General features: G+C 39.9%; 1 protein-coding gene across 1 annotated transcript in view; it reads right to left on the minus strand.

Annotated features, from left to right (window-relative positions):
* The window catches only part of LOC136833711 (synaptonemal complex protein 1-like), a 378,221-nt gene that overhangs the window by 142,993 nt on the left and 212,900 nt on the right, over positions 1-22,328 (minus strand). Inside the window, exon 12 of the mRNA XM_067095919.1 lies at positions 20,752-20,864. Within this exon, the coding sequence (XP_066952020.1) occupies positions 20,752-20,864 (113 nt within the window). The remainder of the gene's footprint in view (positions 1-20,751; positions 20,865-22,328) is intronic.

Genomic DNA, 22,328 nt, shown 5'->3' on the forward strand with positions numbered 1-22,328 from the left:
AAAGCCTGAGATCCAAATGCAAAACTATGATGAAATTCTAGCAACCATAGCAGGATTCCAACCAACTGGAGTATCAGAATGGTCATGTTACTGACCTGACCACATGAGCAATTAACGGTCTATTGAACCTCATGCATACATTACTGTACAAGTATAATTCAGATAAATTTATTAGGACTGGAATAGACCTACCCTAATCATCATAGCCAAGGGTAATAATTTTTATTACTTTTAAGACAAATAAATATATAAAACCTACTGGTAACTTTTTAACAGATATGTAAATGATTGTAATAACCACAATGTTCTCTTAACTTCTTAAATTCTTTCTACTTTTTTTGATACACTTTACACAACAAAGCATGAGATCCAAGTGCAAGAACATGAAGAAATTCATGTCTGTAGCAGGGTTCAAACTGCAACCTAAGTATCAGAACAAGGCCATGTTACTGACCTGATCATAAGAAGGATGAAAGTCTTGTCTCTCATGCATGCAATATCTGTCAAATTCAAGCACATTTACTAGAGCTGGAATAGACCCATCCTCAGCCTCATAGCCAAGTTGGAAATAATTTTTATTGCTTTTAGCCTCAAATATATTTACAAAATCTACTGGTCACTTTATAACAGATACGTATATAACTGTAATAACAACATGGACTAGGGCAAACTGGATAGACCTTGTGGAATATCACTCTTCTTGATGATCCTGTTATGTGAGAGTTGGCTACCAACCAGATTTTCTGGACAGACATTCATCCAACAAGAGCCACCAGCCTCCTAGTTTTAACTAAAATCACATTTTTAAGAGTAAAATGCATTTTTCCTAACATACAAACCCTTGGTCATTTACATATGGGGATATTTTCGGAGAAAGCTGAACAAGGCCACTAAAGACTTACAAGGCATGAGTTGGTATTACTACCAGCTGGGCATGTGGTTGGCAACAGTGGGGAACCCACAGTAACAACCGCCCAGATTCACGCATTCACTTTACTTTTCTGGCCTTGCTTGAAGCGGATGTGTTTTGCGGCTCTATGTTTCAACTCCTGGCTACTAAAGCTTCAACTGCTCATGGTATGTTTGTTCCTGTTTTTTCTTGTGGCTTGTTACCGTGTATTTGTGCGTGTTTGTAAGATGGATGATCCCTTGCAAAACCATGACTTGGATAAGCCGTGCGCCGGATTTGTCCTGATAAGGACAAAAAATGCGGCGCCTTCCACTGTAGCAGATTCAGATCCCCACTCCCTTTGCTTAAAATATTGTAAAGGGAGCAAGGATCCCCCTGATTGTACTGTTGATGAACCATGTGATGAGTGTAGGCTCTGGTCTCCCAAGCAGTGGGATAGGTACTCGCACAGACCCAGATATAATCAGAAGGAATCCAAGGCGTCGGAGGAGCTGTCTTCGGTCCCTTTGACTCCTATTTTGGCTAATCCTTCTCAGTCTTATCTGAGTCCCGATGTCCTCCCCTTACTGCCCCTGACGGAATCTCTCTGTCCCCAGTGTCTGCATCTGCGGCCCCAGAGGAGGCAAGATCGGTTGACCTAGCCTGCACACCCCTCAGTTCCCCCCCTCACCCAGAGTCCCTTATCCCTGGGTTAGGGGGGGGACCTTGCCCGCCTTTGTCTTCTTCCTCAGGTTTGGGACCTGTACCAGGTTTGAGTCGGGCTAGGGAGTCGCTTGGGATGGTTGGCAATCCTGATTTGTCCTCGCTTCTCAAGCACATCAGCTCAGTGGGGCGGGGAGGGGTACCGCCCCCCTCCCCTACTACCCACATGGTGGATGCTCTCATGACCACCACTGTTTCCGTTGTGTTGCCGAGGAGCGTAGTGACTTCGGTGGGGACGCATCATGCATATGGTGCGGTCCCTACCCCTGTCATCGCTGTGTCGACGCTGGCCGGCCTGGTCTGCTCAGTCATTTTGCCACCTCCCGGCTACGCTCTCACTCCTCCTGCCTCGCTTCCACCGTTACCCATGTCTATCCCAGACCGTCCGACGTTCCCTGCTGCATTGATCGTTCCAGACAGCAGACGCTCCCAACGAGATCAGCCTTGGCCTGTTGCTCCCGCTTTAGTTCCTACCCCAGCTTCCGTCAACCACGTATGGTCTGTCATTGGTATGCTGGGGGATGCAGTCTTATCCCTGATTGATAAGACGAAGAAGAAGAAGAAGAAACGGGCTCGTCGTCCGTCTTCATCTTCTTCCTACTATTCCTTGTTGTCATCATCCTCATCTTCGTCTTCTTCCTCCCCCCCGCCTTCTTCTAAGTCCAATTGGGCTAGGAAGGGGAAGGTGGCTCCCCCTCCCTCTAAGAAGACTCGCTCTGCTACGGCAGTGCTCTGATTCACATAAGTGAGTGGAGGAGAAAGGTAAAAGTGTTTTTAGCACACGCTTACCAATTCTAGGGTTTGATGCACTTACCTGAGCCCAGAATTCCTGTAGAGAGAGCTCTTTTTGCAAACACTTTATACCAGAATCAAATTTCATTTCCAAGTATTCATCTTGGTCAGGGTCTGGCACAGAATCTGGCTCAATATTAAATGGATCTGCTATAAATGACAGATCTATGGACTCAAGATCAGGGAAGTATCTAGAAAATTCTTGACCCAAATTTTGAAGGTGGTTGACAACTGGGCCTTCGCGTTGTCGAGAATCGCAGCCTCGTCTCCTCAGAGCGAGGATCTGACCTTCAGGAGTCTTTGCCAGTCTGGGGGTAAGGCTACTTCCTTCCTAGCCCACCAGACAGTAAACCTGGTACTGAAGAGAAGGGATGCAGTGCTATCCAGGATCGCCAGGTCTCTAGGTACGGAAGCTGCAGTGTCGCTGCGTAATGGACCTATTCTGGACTCCACCTCTCTCTTTCCCAAGGGGGAGGTGGATGCTGTGGTGGACAAGAGGAAAGCTGACGAACGCGACCGCCTTGTCCACCAGGCAGCAACGAAAGGGGTTACACAGCCCTCTCATCCTGGGAACCAGTCCCTGAACTAGGCTAGCACCCCAGCCCCGAAGAAGTCTGGTGCTTCGACGGTCGCTCGGGGTGAAGTCCAGCCCTCTTCTTCATCGCCTCCTCGGAAGGAACCACTGGGTCCCTTTTGTCAACCTGTCCCCCCCAAATAGGAAAGGTAAGGGCAAGAAGAAGAGGGGAGGAGCTCACTAGGGACGGCGAGCCCCCTCAGATGCTGCCGTCAGTGGGGGGGGGGGTGCCTTTCCAGCCATTGGGCAACGTGGCAGCCATACGGAGTGGAGACCTGGGTAGTGGATGTCCTCCAGGAGGGATATTCCCTACCCTTCGTGTCACCGCCTCCCCTCACCGACACTCTGGTCCAGTTCCTGTCTTACCTCCAAGACCCACTGCAGAACAGGCCCTTCTTCAGGAAGTCGAAACGATATTGAGCAAGGGCGCCATCGAAGTCGTTGAGGATCGGTCCCCGGGCTTCTACAGCAGAATCTTCCTCGCGGAGAAGGCCTCCAGCGGCTGGAGACCAGTGATCGATCTCTCTCCCCTGAACCGTTTCGTTCGCCAGACACGGTTCACGATGGAATCAGTACACACGGTACTGTCAGCCATCAGGGAGAACGACTTCATGCTGACGGTCAACTTGATGGACGCGTACTTCCAAGTACCAGTTCATATGTCGTCTTGTTGGTACCTTTGCTTTGCCCTTAACAGAGTGTTCTACCAATTCAAGGTGCTCTGCTTCAGTCTGTCGACCGCTCTGCATGTGTTCATGAGAATGTTCACCCTCATTTCGGTTTGGGCTCATTCACGCGGGATATGTCTTCTGAGGTATCTCAACGATTGGCTAGTCCTTGGCATGCTAATCGACACGGCAGCAAGCAGAGTCTTTCCTTCTCAGGCTCGAATCAGCACGTTCAGGAAGGTAGCGAGGCAGTTCCTATCACATCAGGACCAGTCTGCTCAACAGTGGCAAGTTGTGATCGGCCACCTGTCGTCACTGGAGAAACTTGTTCTGCACAGGAGACTCCACCTTCGGTCTCTCCAGTGGAGACTGAGGGACTTCTGGGATCAGTCTCAGGAGCCCCAGTCAGTTCTCGTCCCCATCTCGCAGGAGGTGAGGGACGATCTCGCCTGGTGGTTGGATGGGAAACCTTTGCATAGGGACACCTCTGTCCTCTCGCCCCCGGGACTTGCTTCTTTTCTCAGATGCATCGAAGGAGGGTTGGGGGCTCACCTGGAGGAGTTGCTGACTTCGGGTGTGTGGGACCATCATGACCGGCACCTTCACATCAACGTCCTGGAGATGAAGGCAGCATTCTTGGGTCTCCAGTGCTTCCAGGACCGTTTGGTGGGACACTTGGTAGCATTGATGAGCGACAACACGACCGTAGTGGCATACGTCAACAAGCAAGGGGGTCTTGTCTCCCGGGCTCTTCACGGGTTGATGTTGCAGGTGCATCAATGGGCAGTCGCCCACTTGGTGGAACTGTCGGCCAGGTACATCCCAGGCAAGAGGAATGTCCTGGCAGACACGCTCAGCTGTCGGGATCAGATTGTGGGGTCCGAATGGTCTCTTCATCAGACTGTGGCGGACACTCTTCAATCTCTGGGGCGTCCAGTAGTCGACCTGTTCGCCACCCAGTAAAACAGAAAGCTTCTGACCTTCTTCTCTGTTGTACCAGACCCATGGATAGCTGCAGAAGACACATTCCAACACTCGTGGGACAACCTTGAAGTGTATGCTTAGCGGATTTCCTCGTCTTTCTTCGTCGGGAGAAGCGCTTATCAGTTTCAGCAATGAAAGGATACAGGGCAGCTTTAGCCTTGGTCCTGAAGCTTAAGGCATCAATATTTCATCATCCCTGGAAATATCCTTGCTGATGAAGAGCTTCAAACGGTCTTGCCCAACCTGGCAGCTCAGGTCCCCCGAGTGGGATGTCTCTCGTTTTGTGGAGCCTAACTCGCGCCCCTTTCGAGCCACTGCGAGAGGCCACAGACAGGGATCTGACCCTCAAGACCATCTTCCTTCTAGCCCTGGCTTTGGCGAAGAGGATTAGCGAATTGCAGGGACTTTCCTTTTCAGTTAAACACTAGAAGGGGTGGGCATCGGTAACGCTTGAATTTGTCCCGGAGTTCGTAGCGAAAACTCAAAACCCAGCGGTCCCTGACGATCGGTTTGTGTCTTTCACGATCCCATCCCTGAGTGACTTTGTAGATAATGACCCTGGCGAGTTACGGCTCTGTCCTGTACAGGCGCTACGGCGCTATCTGAAGAGAATACGGCACCTCAGGCCCGAGTGTCACCGACTCTTCATTAGCACCGGGACCCCCAAAAAGGAGGTGTCTAAGAACACGATCTCTTTCTGGCTTCGTGAGGTTATCAAAAAAGCGTATGCGACGGCTGGCGAGGACGTCACCAGCCCTCTACACCCCCGTGCTCATGAAATCAGGGGGATTGCACCCTCTCTAGCATTCCGGAAGAACCTGTCGGTTCAGCAGGTACTGAAGGCGGGGGTGTGGTCGCACCAGACCACATTCACCTCTTTTTACCTAAGGGACGTTACCCGTCGGTCCTTAGACACCTCCTTGGGACCAGTGGTGGCTGCTCAACAAGTTGTGTAACTTACCCAGCTCCCATGAGGACAGAGTTGTGTCTCGTCTATTGTACATGCTTGAGTGGGCGTGAAAAGTGAGTGACTGGCTCCTTCTTCCTCCCCTACCATCCTACCCTTCTTCCCTCAGGTAGAGAGTTAGGCCATACAAGCTGAACCGGACATCTGACGCAGGTGAGTTTCATTATTTGAGTATCCTATCTTTGTTACCTTTCAGGTACTTATTAAATGTAATGTCTCCTCTTTCCCCTACAAGGCGGGGAAGGGGTGTGGGCTAATTACCAAACCCACTCCTTATGTTGGTCCTTAGTCCCCGATGTTTCCCACTCACCCCTAATGTGGGTGAGAAGGGCTCTCTCTGGCTTTCGCCTCGCTGTGTGACCGTTTACATACCGTAACCTCGTCACGGCAAGGACGGTCTAGTAGACTGGCCCATATCACCACAGTTCTCATAACGGTGCTCACAGTCCAGTGGCCATGTCCTCCTGGCTCTTACCCCAGGTATACATGAGGTGTGTTGAATTTCCAGTCATTCAGAGACCTCCACTCAGATTCCTCCCATCGAATCTTGAGTCCCCATATGTAAAGGACCAAGGGTTTGTATTTGTGTAGGAACAAATCGCATTTTTAAGAGTAAAATGCATTTTTCCTAACATACAAACCCGAGGTCCTTTACTCAGGTTACCAACCTCAAAGCATTCCTTTTAGGATACATTTCCTGGGGCCTACTTGAGCGGGTTCCGTTCTCAGCTACCACTCTGTTGGTCGCGAGTTCGAATCTCCGATCGGCCAGTGAAGAACAAGAGGAATTTGTTTCTGGTGATAGAAATTCATTTTTCGCTATAATGTGGTCCGGATTCCACAATAAGCTGTAGGTCCCGTTGCTAGGTAACCAATTGGTTCTTAGCCACATAAAAATAAATCTAATCCTTCGGGCCAGCCCTAGGACAGCTGTTAATCAGCTCAGTGGTCTGGTTAAACTAAGATATACTTTTTTTTTTCTGCATAAGTGAAAACTACTGCTGGCCTCTGCATAGCCAAGAAAACATGCCTATACCATGGAGGACCTATCAGAAGTGTGGTGAACAACCTACAAGGTCACACCTGGAATTTAGCAAGGGGAAAATCTGTGAAACTGTCATTGGCTTATCTGCTGCAGCCACTGACTCCACTTTCTCAAAGTCCATGAGGATAGCATTCATAGCAGAAGCATGTCTCAGTTTGAAACCTATGAATGTTCTTCAGGCTTAAGGCCCTGACTTCAGCCACTAATGCAACCCAAAGATACTACATTTGCCTTTTTATATGCATATCTCACAAACACAGTAAGGGCTTTATTACAAGAAATCCTGTTCTGAAGAAATCATGATCTTCAATGAATCTCTTCCAGATCCTAACAAAAATGTTCTCTCTTAATGGCCAAAATTACATACCCCAATAATTCAGGCGGTGTGGGAACAAAGTTTCACCTCCTGTGGAGAAAGGATCAGTCAACTAAATGTGAAATGTAGTGGAAAGTGAACCCAAAGGAGTTTCTCATTGGATTCTATAACTGAATCCACGTGAGCTATTACTGCTTCTGCTAAATAAGTGGAGGAAGCCCCTATACAAGGTTTGGATAATACTTGGAATAGCACAAAAGCAAGCTGAAGGCCTGCTGACATCAGCATAAAGCACAAAAGAAATACTTTACGGATGGACTGTGCTGGTTGGTGCGTGTATGGTTAAAGGCAAGGTTGGAAAGAGTGCTCTGATAACTGCAGGAGCATTGAGTGTTATCAGATGCAAAGGCAGTTAATGTGAGGGTGGGTAACAGCAATACTAACACCAACATAAGAAGCAAGCAGTGCAACGCACTTATGTCGATACCTACAAGTTTTGTAGATGTGCAAGAAAGTACTCGTGTAACACTTGCTGTGATTCACAGTATTCACAACTGATGAGTATTCACATTCTGAAGAATGCAGTTCTCCAGGATATAGGTAAAAATTTCCTTTAACTGCTTGTTGATAACACTTGCCGAGTAGCAACAGGAAGCCAATAGCAACTGGAAGAGGCAAAACCACTACAACTCAATTAGCTGCCAGACTTTATATAAGTTAAGCGAACTTTATTTCCTTGCCATCAGAAGTTCTCAGACAACCCAGCTAGTGGGGGGATAAGCCAATCCAACTTGCTGCCGGTCTCAAGCCCAGATAAATGGGGAGAGTTGCAGCCTGGTCTAGCCAACCAAGTATGAAAACAGTGGCAAAAACTAAATAGTGAATCTCAAGTCAATAATATTTCATATTTCTCACTGCAGTACCCCGACAGCAACGAGAAATATGAAAAGGGTACCGTAGAAGTCATGACTGCGGCTAAAGAAGTTTATGATCAGAAAGGATTGGAAAAAGAAAGGAAAGATGATAACTGGAAATTGGAATGTTGGTAGCCTCACAGGAAAGGGGAAGAGAGTTGGGTAATGTCCTGCAGAGAAGGAAAATTACGATTCTATGTTTACAAGAGACTAAATGGGAGGGGAAAAATGCAAGAAAAACTTTGAGAAGGATACAAAGTTTACTACACAGGGGAAAATACAAGGAGAAATGGGGAAGGAATTATTCTCCATCCAGATCTGCAGGAGAATGTCACAAAGGTCCAGCGTATCCGTGACAGTTCATGGGCTCAAAGTTTGTGAAAGATAAGAGAGTATGGCATATCTCAGCATACACACCTCAACAAGGGTGTAGTAAAGAGGAGATGGTGGCATTCAGAGGAAAATTAGAATAATATACAGAAAGAGTTCCAAGAAGTGAACTATTAGTGTTATCTGGGAATATGAATGCTTTGAAGGAATACATGGAGGAAGAGGTTTTGGAAGAAACCAGGAAGGCAAAAGATTATTAGGATTAGCAGAAGCTATAAATCTGGTAGTCTTGAATACACAGTTTGAGAAAAGGAGAGGTCATTTGGTAACATACAAGTGGACAAAATGAGATACAAGTTGATTATGTTTTGGTTAGGAAAGAAGACAAGAAAATCAATATGGATTGTAAGGCTATTCCAAATGAATCTGTTGTAGTCCAACATAAACTGGTAGTGGCAGATTTTATGTTGAAAGCAATAAGGAAAAGAAAAGCCTCACCCAGGAATAGGAGGATCAAAACTTGGAAGCTGAAGGGGGAGAAGGCAAGAAAGTAATGAAGTAAAGTGGAAAGAGCCAGAGAAGAGAGATATGTAAATGGAATGTCAGAATCACCTGAAGAGATATGAGACAATTGGACAGTGACTGTGGTGCCAGCAACAGCAGAGGTGTGTGGGAGGACAAGTGGTAAGCAGCAAGAGGATAAAGAAACATGGTGGTGGAATCAAGAGGTTCAAACAGCTGTGAAGGAAAAGAGATAGCCAGAAGAGTGTGGGAAGAAGATAACAAGTACCAAACAAGAGAGGCATATAGATAGACAAAAAGGGAAACAAAGAAAATGGTAGCAACTGGAAAGGGAGAAGCCAGGAGAGAGTGGTATGAAATGATGGGAACACTGAACGGAACACTGAACGAAGAAAAGATAATCTACAGAATTGCAGAAGCGAGAAGAAAAGACAGGCAAGATGTAGGAAAGGTAGGAATTATTCAAGATGAAAATGGAAATATCTTAATTGAGGAAGAAGTCTAGAGAAGATTGGAAAGACTATTTTCCACAACGATTATACACTGAGAATGAGTGTGAAGAACTGGAAAATGTTCCTCCAGTAGAAGGACCAATAGCAAAAATCAGAGTGAAGTCGAGAATGCTATAAAGAAAGGAAAAGTAAATAAAGCTGCAGGAAAGTCAGAGGTAACAATAGAAATGACTAAAGCATTGGGAAATCTAAGCAAAGATTGGAAAAGATCTGGGATGTAGGGGAGATGCCAAGGTGACTGGAACGATAGTTGGATGATTAAAATGTATAAACAAAAAGGAGATGCGTTAAACTGTGGGAACTACAGAGGAATGAAAGTTTTGGAGCATGTATTCAAGATTCCAACGAATAGTAAGAGGAAGGTTGAGAGAGTTGATAGATATACGCGAGCAGCAGTTTGGGTTTATGAATGGAAAGAATACAGTGGATGCTATTTCTATAGTAAGACAAGTCCAAGAATAGTATCTAGAAGGAAACAGGAAAGTTTACATGTGTTTTGTGAATCTCGAAAAGGGGTATAACAGGCTACCAAGAAGAGTAGTCTACTGGTGTTTGAGAAAGAAAGGAGTACCAGAGAAGTTGGTAAGGTTAGTGAAGATGATGTATGAGGGGGGCAAAAACCACTGTAAAGACAAAATATGGGAAGACTGAGGAATTCCCTGTGGAGGTTGGCCTCCATCTGGGATCAGCTCTGAGTCCATTTTTGTTCCTCGTCGTTATAGACACTTTGATATCAGAATTTAGGAACAACGAAGAACTGTGGGAACTGATGTTTGTTGATGATTTATTCATTATAGCAGACACAGATGAAGAACTGCAAGAAAGGTTTTCAGCATGAAAAGGAGCCCTAGAAAGGAAAGGATTGAAAGTGAACATTGGAAAGATAGAGGTAATGATTAGTAAAGAAGGACATGACAAAGTAAACATTCAAGTGGAAGATGGTGCAGTGCTTAAACAGAAAAGCGAGTTCAACTACTTGGGATCAATAATAACAGAGGAGGGAGGTACTGAGAAAGCAGTGAGACAGAGTGAAAGAAGCACGGCAAAAATGCAGAGAAATAACTGGAGTTGTTTTAGACAAGAAAATGGCATTAAGGCTCAAAATGAAGATTTATAAGACTGTTATCAGGCCTATACTACTACCTCCCTCTCCCCCCCTTGAATAATTCACAATTTCACTCTTTTGAGATTTAAGTAAAGTCAAATGCCCATATCTCTCTCTCCCTAAATAATTCACGAATAATTTCACTTTTGAGATTTAAGTAAGGCCAACCACCCATGTCTCTCTCTCTCCCCCCCTGAATAATTCCACTCTTGAGATTTAAGTAAGGCCAACTGCCCATATCTCTCTCTCTCTCTCTACTGCATATATCCTTCAAAGAAATATAGATTACTGTAAACAAACATAAAAATATACTAAAATTCCATCATTGGTTGTTACAATTTTTTTATTGCTCAGACATAGGCTTCATGACGACACAATACCAGCTCAAGGGATTAAAAGTAGCCAATAACAGAGCTTGTAGCAACCACCCCCGCCTCCATGACAATACGCTATTGGCTGGAAGGACTGACAATAGCCAATAACAACTTGTAGTCAAATGCCCAACCCCCTCTCGAACCTCCTTGATGACATGCTATTGGTAGGAAAGGTGGATTTTTAACCAACCACAAAGCTTGTTCCTCACAGGCTTTGCATACACTAAAAGGAAATTGGCTGGAAGGAGTAGCCAATAACAACTTTTTCTCTCTCTCTAAGATAAGAGCTTGAGAGAGAGAGAGAGAGAGAGAGAGAGAGAGAGAGAGAGAGAGAGAGAGAGAGAGAGAGAGAGAGAGAGAGAGAGAGAGAGAGAGAGAGAGAGAATGACGGACAAGACACAAGAATTTTTAACAGATTTGTGGGAGATGGTGAGGACTAACCACATTTGTATGATAAATGACTTATCTAATAACTGCTAATTTTCAAATATAAATAAGATTAAATAATAATAATATACTGTAATTACAACATTTATGCATTTTTTAAGTAAATTATTTCAAATAATGTCACACCCTGTCTTTCGCCCAAAGCTTTGAAGCTATGGGGGGAGATGGAACTGTCGAATATGTCAAATTACTTGACATTTCTGACCAAGGGTAGAAGATCAATTACTCCCTCCCTTCCTTTCTCTCTCTTGCACCAAAAGGTAGAATGAGAAATGGATAGATAGATAGATACTTAGTTCAGCCCTTCACTCTCTCAGGAAGAGATACTGCTAATTTGAATCTCTTTGCCTATGCACACTGTTTGTGAGTGTGAGTGTGAGTGTGTGTGTGTGTATGTGTATGCGTTCATGTTTTAAAAATGCATAGTAAAGGTAGAAAAAAAAAAAAAAATTTTGTCAGTCGCAGTAAAGAGAAATGGATTAACATTCCTCGAGAGATTAAAGAGATAAACCCCTCTCTCTCTCTCTTTTGCCTGTGCCAGCACAAGAATGGCTGAATGTAAGTCGTAGTGGTAATTCTCTCTCTCTCTGTCTGGCTGGAAAAGGGTATTAATGTTTAAGATGACTTTGAAATGATAATAATATAATTTCAAAGATTAATACAGTAGTAATAGGACAATAATTTAAGCTATATTTGATGTAGGACAATACTTAGGACAATAATTTAAGCTATATTTGATGTAGGACAATACTTAGGACAATAATTTAAGCTATATTTGATGTAGGACAATACTTAAAGTAAAAATGGGGGAGCACTGTAGTTCTGTGAAATTCCAAGTCTTTTTCTGGTAGATAAGCGGTGAGGCAGTCTCTTTCTCTCTCCCTCTCTCTGTGGTTCTAAAACAGCCAAATGGTAAAATTTTGGAGGGTCTTTTTATGAAAAACTCAATAAAAATGCAGGTTACATCATTTTCAAGATACCCAAAGAATACTCAAAGGGTTAAAAGTAAGGTTTACTTAAGATTTTCGACAATTATTTCGGTTTATAACGATTTTCAGCTTATGACGCCGCGTCAGAATGGAACACGCGTCGTAAACTGGAGACTGCCTGTACAGTATATATATACAGTATCAGGAAATGAAAAGAGGCATGGAGAGAGGAGGGATCAAACATTATTCTTTGGCATTTATATTTTGGCATACGATCAAGACAGGTCCGATATAATGGAAGACAGGTTTCTGTGCAATATAAAAAAAATCATGTATATATACAGTATGTATATATATATATATATATATATATATATATATATATTATATATGTGTGTGTGTGTGTGTGTGCGCATGGGTATGTATGTCTTTATGTATTCAGTATTTAGCTTTGGCATGAACTGAAATTAATACAGAGTGATATACCTATAATCTATTCCATTCCATCTGTCCCTTAATAAGGTAGGTTGTAGGTAGATGTGGCATATTCATAGCTACTTTGTGGCCAGATTTAATAAATGTTTCCAATACCATAGGCTTACTGTGATAAAGATACTAACTATTTCTTCAGTAGTACATCTGAATGCTTATATACCACATATTTTCACGTATATGGTTACCTTTAAATAAGACGAGGTAAAAAATTATGACAACTTTTCATGAATTTATCTCATATCTGTAGTACAAGATGACTGCAAAATTACAAAATCATCTGTGTACAGGCTAGCATTTGCAACAACTGGTATCTTACAAAATATTGGTTATGTAAAGATGATGTTATTACAAATACTGTACTGTTTTACTTACTATACCCTTAGAAATTCAAAATACTGTATATACTCACGTACCATGCAACTTTTGAAGATCTAATTTTGAAGCTAATTTTCAGGGGGTCGCACCATGCACGAAATATAAAATTAGCATATGTAATATTCATATATTAGTATCATATTACAGAATGCAAACATAGCGAATACTGTATGCATCTTTTCCATGGATCTTTTAACAAGTTATGCTTTACTTCACTGTATCCATTATTATTTTATGTATTCGCATATTACTAATTGTATTATAAAATACAAACATAGCGATCATGTGCCATTTGCACTGTTTAGGTTTTCATGAACGTGGACAACGATACCTCCCGGGAATTTTTGTTTCAGCATCAATTTAATTACCGTTTAAAGATAACCATGGGGGAAGGTTTCATCCCGTTTGCAATAAATGTTAAAACAACAGTAAAATGTGTCCTTTCATGCTCAGCAGTTTTGATTAAAATACTTTTCTCTCCAATATTGTTTATGGTTGAGTTTGATGGCATATCAAAGTTTAGGAGTTTCATCCATGTTGCCGATGCACAATAATTTATAGTCATTAACACTTGAACAATATTTTTTTTCTCAGCTTCAACTTGCAGCTTAAATTTAGCATTACTGTATATTTCCTTATAATCTTTTCTCCATAGTGAATAAGGATATAATGTAAGATATATATCAGTCCTATTCTACTTAACGTCATTTGTAACATAACTACAGTAATTGTTTACTATCGTACGATGGTTGAAATGCAAGCAAAACAGCTGTTGTTATCCGATTTGGTTGTTCATAGCCACGGCCTAGACCATGTTCATAGCAAACCAGTTGTTTCTCGTTCCATTGTTTATGGCTGTACTCGTTTACTCAACGAGTATAATGTAACTAACAATACTTTTATGATTCGCTTTTACTTTTTTAACTTATTTAACCAGAAGATGGGATAAAGAGATGGAGTAAAAGAGGTTAGTCCATAATAATCTGGTCTCCTAAAAAAGGAACTCGCATGATACACGAGTTGCATGATAAAATCATTTTTTATGGGTGAAAATTTAGGGGTCACACGGTGAGCGAGATCGTGAGTTAACGAGTGTGTTCGCTAAACGAAATAACAAAGTTGATTATATATCATGTTCTTCCTACACATGTCGCCTAAAGGGAAACATTGTTTTGTTTACATTTCATTGCCAATCATAAGCAACCCCTAACAACAATGCAATAAAGTATGATAATTATTGTACATAATTATCATTCATATGACTGAATTGTTCTAAACAGTTACAAACAGCCTGAATTTTTAATGAAAACTGAATATTATGTTGTCCTAAATGTTATTACTACCACAATTACACTACGTTACCGAAAGATAAAGGTTGCTGTGAGCACAACCATAACTCGATATTTATGGTACATTTTGTCAGCTGGCCTCGCATAGATAAAAAGTTTATTTCATTGATATGGAATTATTCCTTGAACAGAGCATTTATTATGAAGATGTGCCAATAATGTATAAGGTAAAAAGGGTTTCATTACCTTTATTATCAGTTTATTTCATAATATGAATAGAGCCTCGATGGCCATGTCGGTTAGAGCAGCAGCTTTGGACTTCATAGAGGTCTGTGGCACAGGTTCAAATCTGCAGCCGACCGGTCAGAGAGGCGGACACTTTACTATCTGTGTAGACACCCCGGGATTGTGTATGTAATCAACGGATAGGTTTGCTTAAAAAGCAAATAGGTGTTACAGACTAATACACACACAAACAAAGCCACTCCAACATCTCCTAAAAACATAACAGACACCTCACTCATCTTGACTGTCAACCTAACTGTGCAACGTCTCCTCACTGCTGGGAGAAAGGGCGCTGGTGACTGGTACAATACATGTATATACACTACCGGGGCCTAAGCGATGACAGGCAGGGCAGCCGATCAAGACAGCAAAGTCTACCCCAAGGCCAAATCAAAGTCCCTCAAAAGAGGGCATCGTGCTTACCCCATACAAATGGGAAAAAAGCACTTTCAAAGAAGAAGTTGATTTCATAATATGAATCTTTTCATGTATGTCGGTGGTTATTGCACTGAGGCTGAGGCTAGCCTACCAATAAACACCACTTAGAATTCAAGGTTTGATTTTTAGAATGGTAGTATAAGGCAATCCCCAAGTTTTAGGGGTGAATTTTATGATTTAAAGGTCATCTTATTTGTGGAAATATGGTCTGGTTAAACTAAGGTATACTTTTTTACAGTACAGTATATGTAAAGAACCCTCACCTTCTTATACTGTATAGATCATAGACATTCCAGTTTATATAGATAACAAAACAATACAAGCATATGAAAGATGAGCTTGTATCAAATAGTCTATGCAGATCAAACACAAATGAAGGACTGTCTTTCAATAATTGTTTTGTCCCACTGTTGGTAAATAAAAAGACATCTTTTTCTCTTGTAAATGACACAATTTAGTAGGTAGGTAGCCTGTCTGTGTTTATCCACAGTCTACCTTGGTTTTATGACTATTAATGAATTTTTATACAGCAACTTTATCAGTTACCATATTGTAACAGGTGTTACATTCACAGTATCTATTTGCATAAGTCCAATATGCTATTACAGCTGTACGGTATTTAAGATAAAGGTAATGATAACAAAAATGATATTTTACTCACTGAATACATTCATATTGTCATGACCATATTATATCACCATTATATGTACCGTATAAACCAATTGTCTGCTGTTTGCAATGATTAATATTTATGTTCTCAGAATCAGCTGATTGAGCCTTCCAGCAAAAGAATTAGGAGAATCATTTTTTAGTTGCTAAAAGAAACAACTATATTACTGGAATTACAGCACCCTGTTTACATCTTTAGTGAATATCGCATTTCTCAATGATGAGTGTTCAGAGAAAATTCATTTTAAGAACACTACTAAAAAGTAGTTGATCATTTTCTATGGTACTTGAATTGATTTTTCATTTCACCCATAATATCACAGAAGCTTTACTTGTACGTCTGCGTGTGTTTCCACCTACAGTGGCATTTCATTATTGTTGATGTTACCATCTCTACAAAATATGTGTTTCTCAGCATGGTATCACGTTTGCCATTTTTCTATTTTGCTCTGCTTGATTTATTGTATAGTGTTTCATTAAAACACATCATAACAGTACACAAAAGAATATTTTACTACTTTTGATACTTCATCTCAATTGTTCTCTCTCTCTCTCTTGTACCCTATGCACACGATTGTGTTTATCTTTTGGGTTGTAAAATTTAAACGAGAAAATACAGTAAAAATTTAAATGAGAACAGCATAAAATATAAACTAAAAATCATATGCGTAACAACATGAAACAGCCTCTGGCAAGTCAGACATCTACCTAACCCTCGTCATCCATCCAACGCTGCATCCACACCCCTTCCCAGCCAGGGAAACTGCTCCCCAGCTCCACCCACCTTCCAAACCAACCCATTCTCTGAGTGTTCCTCTACACAGCCTTACTGCCCCTGCTCTCCCATGGCGCCCAGCCATCTGACACACCCCCTTACCTTGGAAAATTTTCAAGGCCTCCCCCACCCACCCAGAACCCTTTCTCAGCAGTGTTACCAACATATTCCTGAGGCCGCACAGCACTGACAACCATCAGAGAGTGGTTTTTTCAAATTTTTAAAATTTATATACACATATCATATTTCTTTGGGACCTTGGTCCCTGGTCTGGGTGTGTTGGAAGGCTGGGTTTCAGATAATGTCGATCTGGATAATTGAAGAATAACTGTAATTCTTTTATTTTTTGTTGCTGTAATTACTGGGGTTGTGTTGAAGTTTTAGGTTTTTATAACATGACATAACATAGTTTTTACTAAAAATATTTTCTTTTCAAGCAAATTAGTGTTAACTACCTAATATGTGTCTTTTGATAAGCTTTCCTGTACAGTATTTGTAAAATAGGTAGCCTTGGAGCATAGAATTGTAGTTATGACATGTTTACCATAATATTTATTTTAATCATCATAAAAATGTAGTAAGAGTTAGGTTTAGTGCATGATGAAGTCATAAAAAAAAAAAAAGACAGCAATCTGACTGAAAATAATATAACTGTTGATGCTCAAAGTTTTCAAACCATTCAATGCAAATATTTTTTTGGTAATATCTCTTTACTGTACTTCCATCAAGTTTTTCAAAACTACTCCCTGATTATTGTACAACATGCATCTTTTAATAAGTTATCCTCTGAAATAAAGAATTAGCCGTTCACAGTTAGCATCACATTTGTTGAATTCATTTTCCTCAATGATTTTTTTATCTTCCAAAAACTGTCTTAAAAACTACTGTTCTGTTTATTGCACATTAAGCATCTTTTATTAAGCTCTCAATTGAACCAAAAATTAGCTTTCTAACATACATAAAATACAAGGTTATTACTGTTCAAGGTTTGCAAAACTTTTTTACACCTTTCATCTTCCATAGGATGTTTTTTCTTTAATAATAATTCCTGTTTCCAGTATTATAATCCTCCTTTAAAAAAACCTATAACTTGGAAATGAAATTAGTTTCCTAACATATGTAAGTTATACCTTTTCACATTTTGTCAAACCTCTGACATCTTTTACAAACTTTTCTTATTCAACTTGAGCAATATTTTCATGATGACATACAAGTTAGGTCTGGTTCATGATGAATCCCTCTGAATACACTTTATTATTTCTTAAAAAGGAAAAAAATAAAACTACTGCTGGTCAAAATTTGCATAGCTTTTGATGCTTGTTTTTAAACTTGTATCTTTTATATATTTTCTTTTCAAAAATTTGTTTTTTGCTTAATAACCATTATTGATAAGCTTTCATTTATTAAGGTAAGATGTCGTCCAGACAAACATTAACTTTCAAGAGGAAAAAAAAGTTTTCGTTTCTAATTATCTGCAATAGTTTTTAATTTCTAAAAAAAAAAAAAAAAACCTGCTTTGCATAAACCAACATTTGGTTTGGTGCATGTCAACTCTCTTTTAATAAGTTTTCATGTGAAAAATAACTAGCGAAAAATAAGAATTATTACTGTCTAAAGTTTGCAAAACTGAATGCATTTTTTTTTTTTTTTATGGTGCTTGGCTTTGTTTTGCTTCTGGGCACCTCCAATTCTTTCCATCTATCTATTATATAATTATAAATCTGAAACTAATCAACATCACTTATTGAGTGATGAGGATCACATGTTTGAGATTAAGTCAGCCTAGTGCTGGCATGGGCTCTTGTTCCTGGAGCAGCCCATAACATATGGATCACATAGTGTGGGATTCTTATTAGAAAAGAAGACTCGAGCCTTACATGGCTACTGATGACTCTCAGTTATAACCTTAGCTTCCAAATGGTAATATAAAGCAAAAGTACAATACAGCTGTACCTATATAACAGGTTTTGACATAAGAAAAACTTATTTTTGGTAGCCGCTGTGAGTCCTTGAAGGGGTTACACTCTCATGGTCCCCACAGGGATGCATAAGACAAACCAACCAATTACAAAGAATTCTCTTATAGTTGGTCTCGGCCACAATAGTGCTTGTGGGCTGGTAGTTATGAGCTATTTCCACAGGCGAAAAGCAGACTGCGCAATTTGTTGTAGGTACAGTAATGTGTAAGTCCTTCATAATAGTAGCCCAGTAGTGATAAAAGGAACAAGTGTTTAATAAAAACTGCCTAGTTTAGCTACCTACATCACTGAATAGGATGCAAACACCTCAAATTAACACAGGTCTACATGGCCACAAGTACATGTCCATAGTATGATGTAAGGAAACATGGTCAATGGGTCATATCCATTGTGAGGTTCAAGAGAAATGTCAAAAGAGAGACCGAGTCTTTATTATTCTCGACAGGTATTTATAAAACAAAGAGCAGACGGAAAGGTAACGGGCGACCTGAGGCCCGCTGCTGCTTCCATACAGAATTTGAGTTCTCTGACAAGCATGAAAATACGTACAATATTCGTTACATGGCATATAAAAGGTAGATATACATATTGGCGGAAAGGCCGTATAATGATGCATATGATGAGGTACAAAAAGAATCTGAAATAAAGACAGGTAATATACATGACGTGATTAATGTACATCTGAAGGGAGAAACACAAGAAAGGAGAGGTGCGATTTGTCGCCCTTGCACCATAAAATAGTAGTAATGCATTAAAATATTAATTCACAATTACTGCACTACAATAACGCTGCCTTCAAGGATTTACTCACCAATGTTTCTCTACTCAATTAACCCAATACTAAATGGATATCCATATTGTATATTTCTACACATTTCATAAACTATGATTACCCAGTCTATTTCCAAGCAAAAGGTAAAGGTAATGTAGCCTTGGGTAGAGGCTACATTAGTTGGTACATAAATGAAATCAATAATTATTGGAATTATCATTATAAAAATGTATAAAATCAATATCCTCAAAGATTTTTAAATGTTTGGCAAAGCTCACCATTACAAAAAAAATACTTCTGTATTCCCTCAGGAAAAATAAAAACATCACAACAACTGCTCAACACCTGTGACGTCACTATCAGAGGAGTAATACCCATTGGAAGTAGATCTGCATGAATGTATTCGTTTAAAATTAAAAAGAACCCTGATATTAAGGATAGCTGGGGAACTATCGATATCATAAAACCTTTTAGTTTGATTATAAAACACTATAAAGGAAATATACTGGCCTTTAGTTACCAACAACACTCAAGTCAAGCAAGATTGGGAACTACAATCACTGCTATGTTTCGTAAACAAGAAAGTTAGGCTACCCCAATTTACCTTTCAGTAATTTCAAATTATCTATCAATGTTAAAAGGGCACTGTATAACGTTTCAATAGCAAAATTGTTAATATTTCCTTAATGCTAAATCTCACTGTGTTATACAAGAAAAATCAGCACAGCAATTACAGCGTAGCCTAGCGAACTACTCCTTATTTCTCACTTTGCAAGAGGCTTACTGGCTCCCAGTTTAAACAAAAATAAGACTGGCCGTTAAAACTTTAAGAAACTAAAACTTTTCAATGGATCTTAAAACTAAGTACTTAGCTTGACTCAAGTAAAGTGGGTGAATAAAATACATTGTCAAATGTGATTCCGAAGCACATCCCGGGAACTATTGAACCCTTGGAGAGACCAGAGTTTAATGGTAATGGTGCCGACTTGTTACCACACCTGTGCGAGTACGGCACAGCGCCTAGGTAGATAGAGCCCTCCTGTCCTGAGTCCTTCATATTCTATCACTGTGCCAACAAGCACTATTCTGGTCAAGACCAACTATAAGATAATTCTTTGTAATTGGGTGGTCTGTCTTAGGAAGCCCTGGGGGTACCATGAGGGTGTAACTCCTTTGAGGATGAACAGCAGCTACGCTATCAAAAATGGAGCATAAGTGACCTGATATTTTTGTAAAATTTGAAATGGATTGGTGTCCTTTATTCTATTTCATACCAAGAGCTGTGCACCGAATTTTCAATCAACAGAAGTCATTATTAACCAAATATCAGTATCCTTCATCATCAAGTACAAAAACTGTCATAATCTTTGTTGAATAAATGGCAAGACTGACATTTATACCATTTCCAGATGAGTAATTACTACATTTAAAAACTTTAAACTATGTTTCATAACAAAGAATGACTGAATCATATGTTCACAATAAAATAGTGCATATCAATATCGTCAATATCTCTTTATCCTATCCTACACGTTAACACAACTTTTACTTGCAAATAATTATGGTTTTTCAAGCTTTCTTACCTCATTGTGGTTATCTCATTCTTGGAAACAGAAAGGTTTTCATTCAATTGGGCTTCAGTTTCTTGAGCAGTTTTCATCTTTTGGACAAAGTTCTCGATTTCATCATTCTTTTCCTGTAAAAAATCAGGCCATGCAAAATAATAACATATATACAGTATACTCAAACAAAATGTTTCATCACAAATGAAACTTTTCTACACAGCATTACCACAACTAAGATTTATAATGAGGGTAAAGCTAGGCTGAAATATTTTTGAAAGCTAGAGGATTACAAAGCTGATATATTTTTTATTGTGTAATGTACTCATAAACATACTGTTACTATCACTGGCAGTGTTTTGTCTTGTAATATTTTAAAATTACTAGGACATTCTGAGTAAGGAAAATATAAGCAAAATCATCAACTTAGTAACAATTTCTCAAGTTTTCAATCTCTTATCCAAAGTTCTAAAAATAAACTTTTTTCATCGTTAGAGCTCCAGTTATAAGGTTTATTCGGTACACCAACAGCTGTACAAGCTGAGTCACTCTGATGTGTTAAGGAAAGTCTTGTCTGGTAAGCCACCAAAATGTGTGCAAGTGTGTCTGAATTGTGTGGGATCGTTTGTTGATGATGCAATTGTATACAATATACATGGGTGTTTGTGTGTGAGCACAGTGTGAGTTTGTGTGTAGATGATAAAACTGTTGAAAAGAATACATATATGCAAACTTTATTTTTATTTAATCCAAATTTTTCTTCAGTGGAATTTGGTGTGAAGGAGAGCAGTGAGACAGTGATAGTTAGATTCTGATTACAGTAAAACTCCTAATGCATGCGTGTACGTTCATGTCTTTGTTTTACTGCCTTTTTTTTTAGTATTCAGACTTATTCCTCAGCTATTTTAAGTTAGTGATAGAACCGACCATGATGCATCAAAATATCTGACTTGTCCACAAGAGGGTAAGAGAGAAAGCCATAGGCTGCAGGGGGTCACTTTAGTTCTTGACAGCTCCCAGCTTACCTATATCCAGAAGGTATGTTCCCAGGGCATTAGCTTAATTCTATGGGCTTTAGATTATCGATGGCACACTGCTTGGATAAAGGTCATAAGGTAAAAGAGAGATTACCAGAAGATTACTCTTCAAAAGGTACTGCAGTTAGGGGAAATAAACCCATGATATAAACAAAAAAACATTACCATATTATTGAAAAAGTAAACACAAATATTCAGGCAAACCAGAAAATTAAACTATCAAGTTCCATACTTATCAGTGAATACTTTATTCAAGAAAGATTTTATTTCTAAAAGGCTTAAAATTTAACTTCAAAAGGCAAAATAAATAATATTTCTATGTGGATATGTGATTTAAAGTTATTCCTGCATTCCAGTTGATTGATATATAATCATAAACTTTCAAATAACCAAATGTATTTAACTAAGTATCTGCATGCTCATGTCCAGTATATGTGATCGAGTTAAGGCATTTTGACTGTTTTTATCATTTGTTCTGGTTATGCTAATATAATACAGTAATAATATATATATATAATATATATATATATATATATATATATATATATATATATATATATA

This window comes from Macrobrachium rosenbergii, chromosome 4 (assembly GCF_040412425.1).
Source record: "Macrobrachium rosenbergii isolate ZJJX-2024 chromosome 4, ASM4041242v1, whole genome shotgun sequence".
NCBI lineage: Eukaryota > Metazoa > Arthropoda > Malacostraca > Decapoda > Palaemonidae > Macrobrachium > Macrobrachium rosenbergii.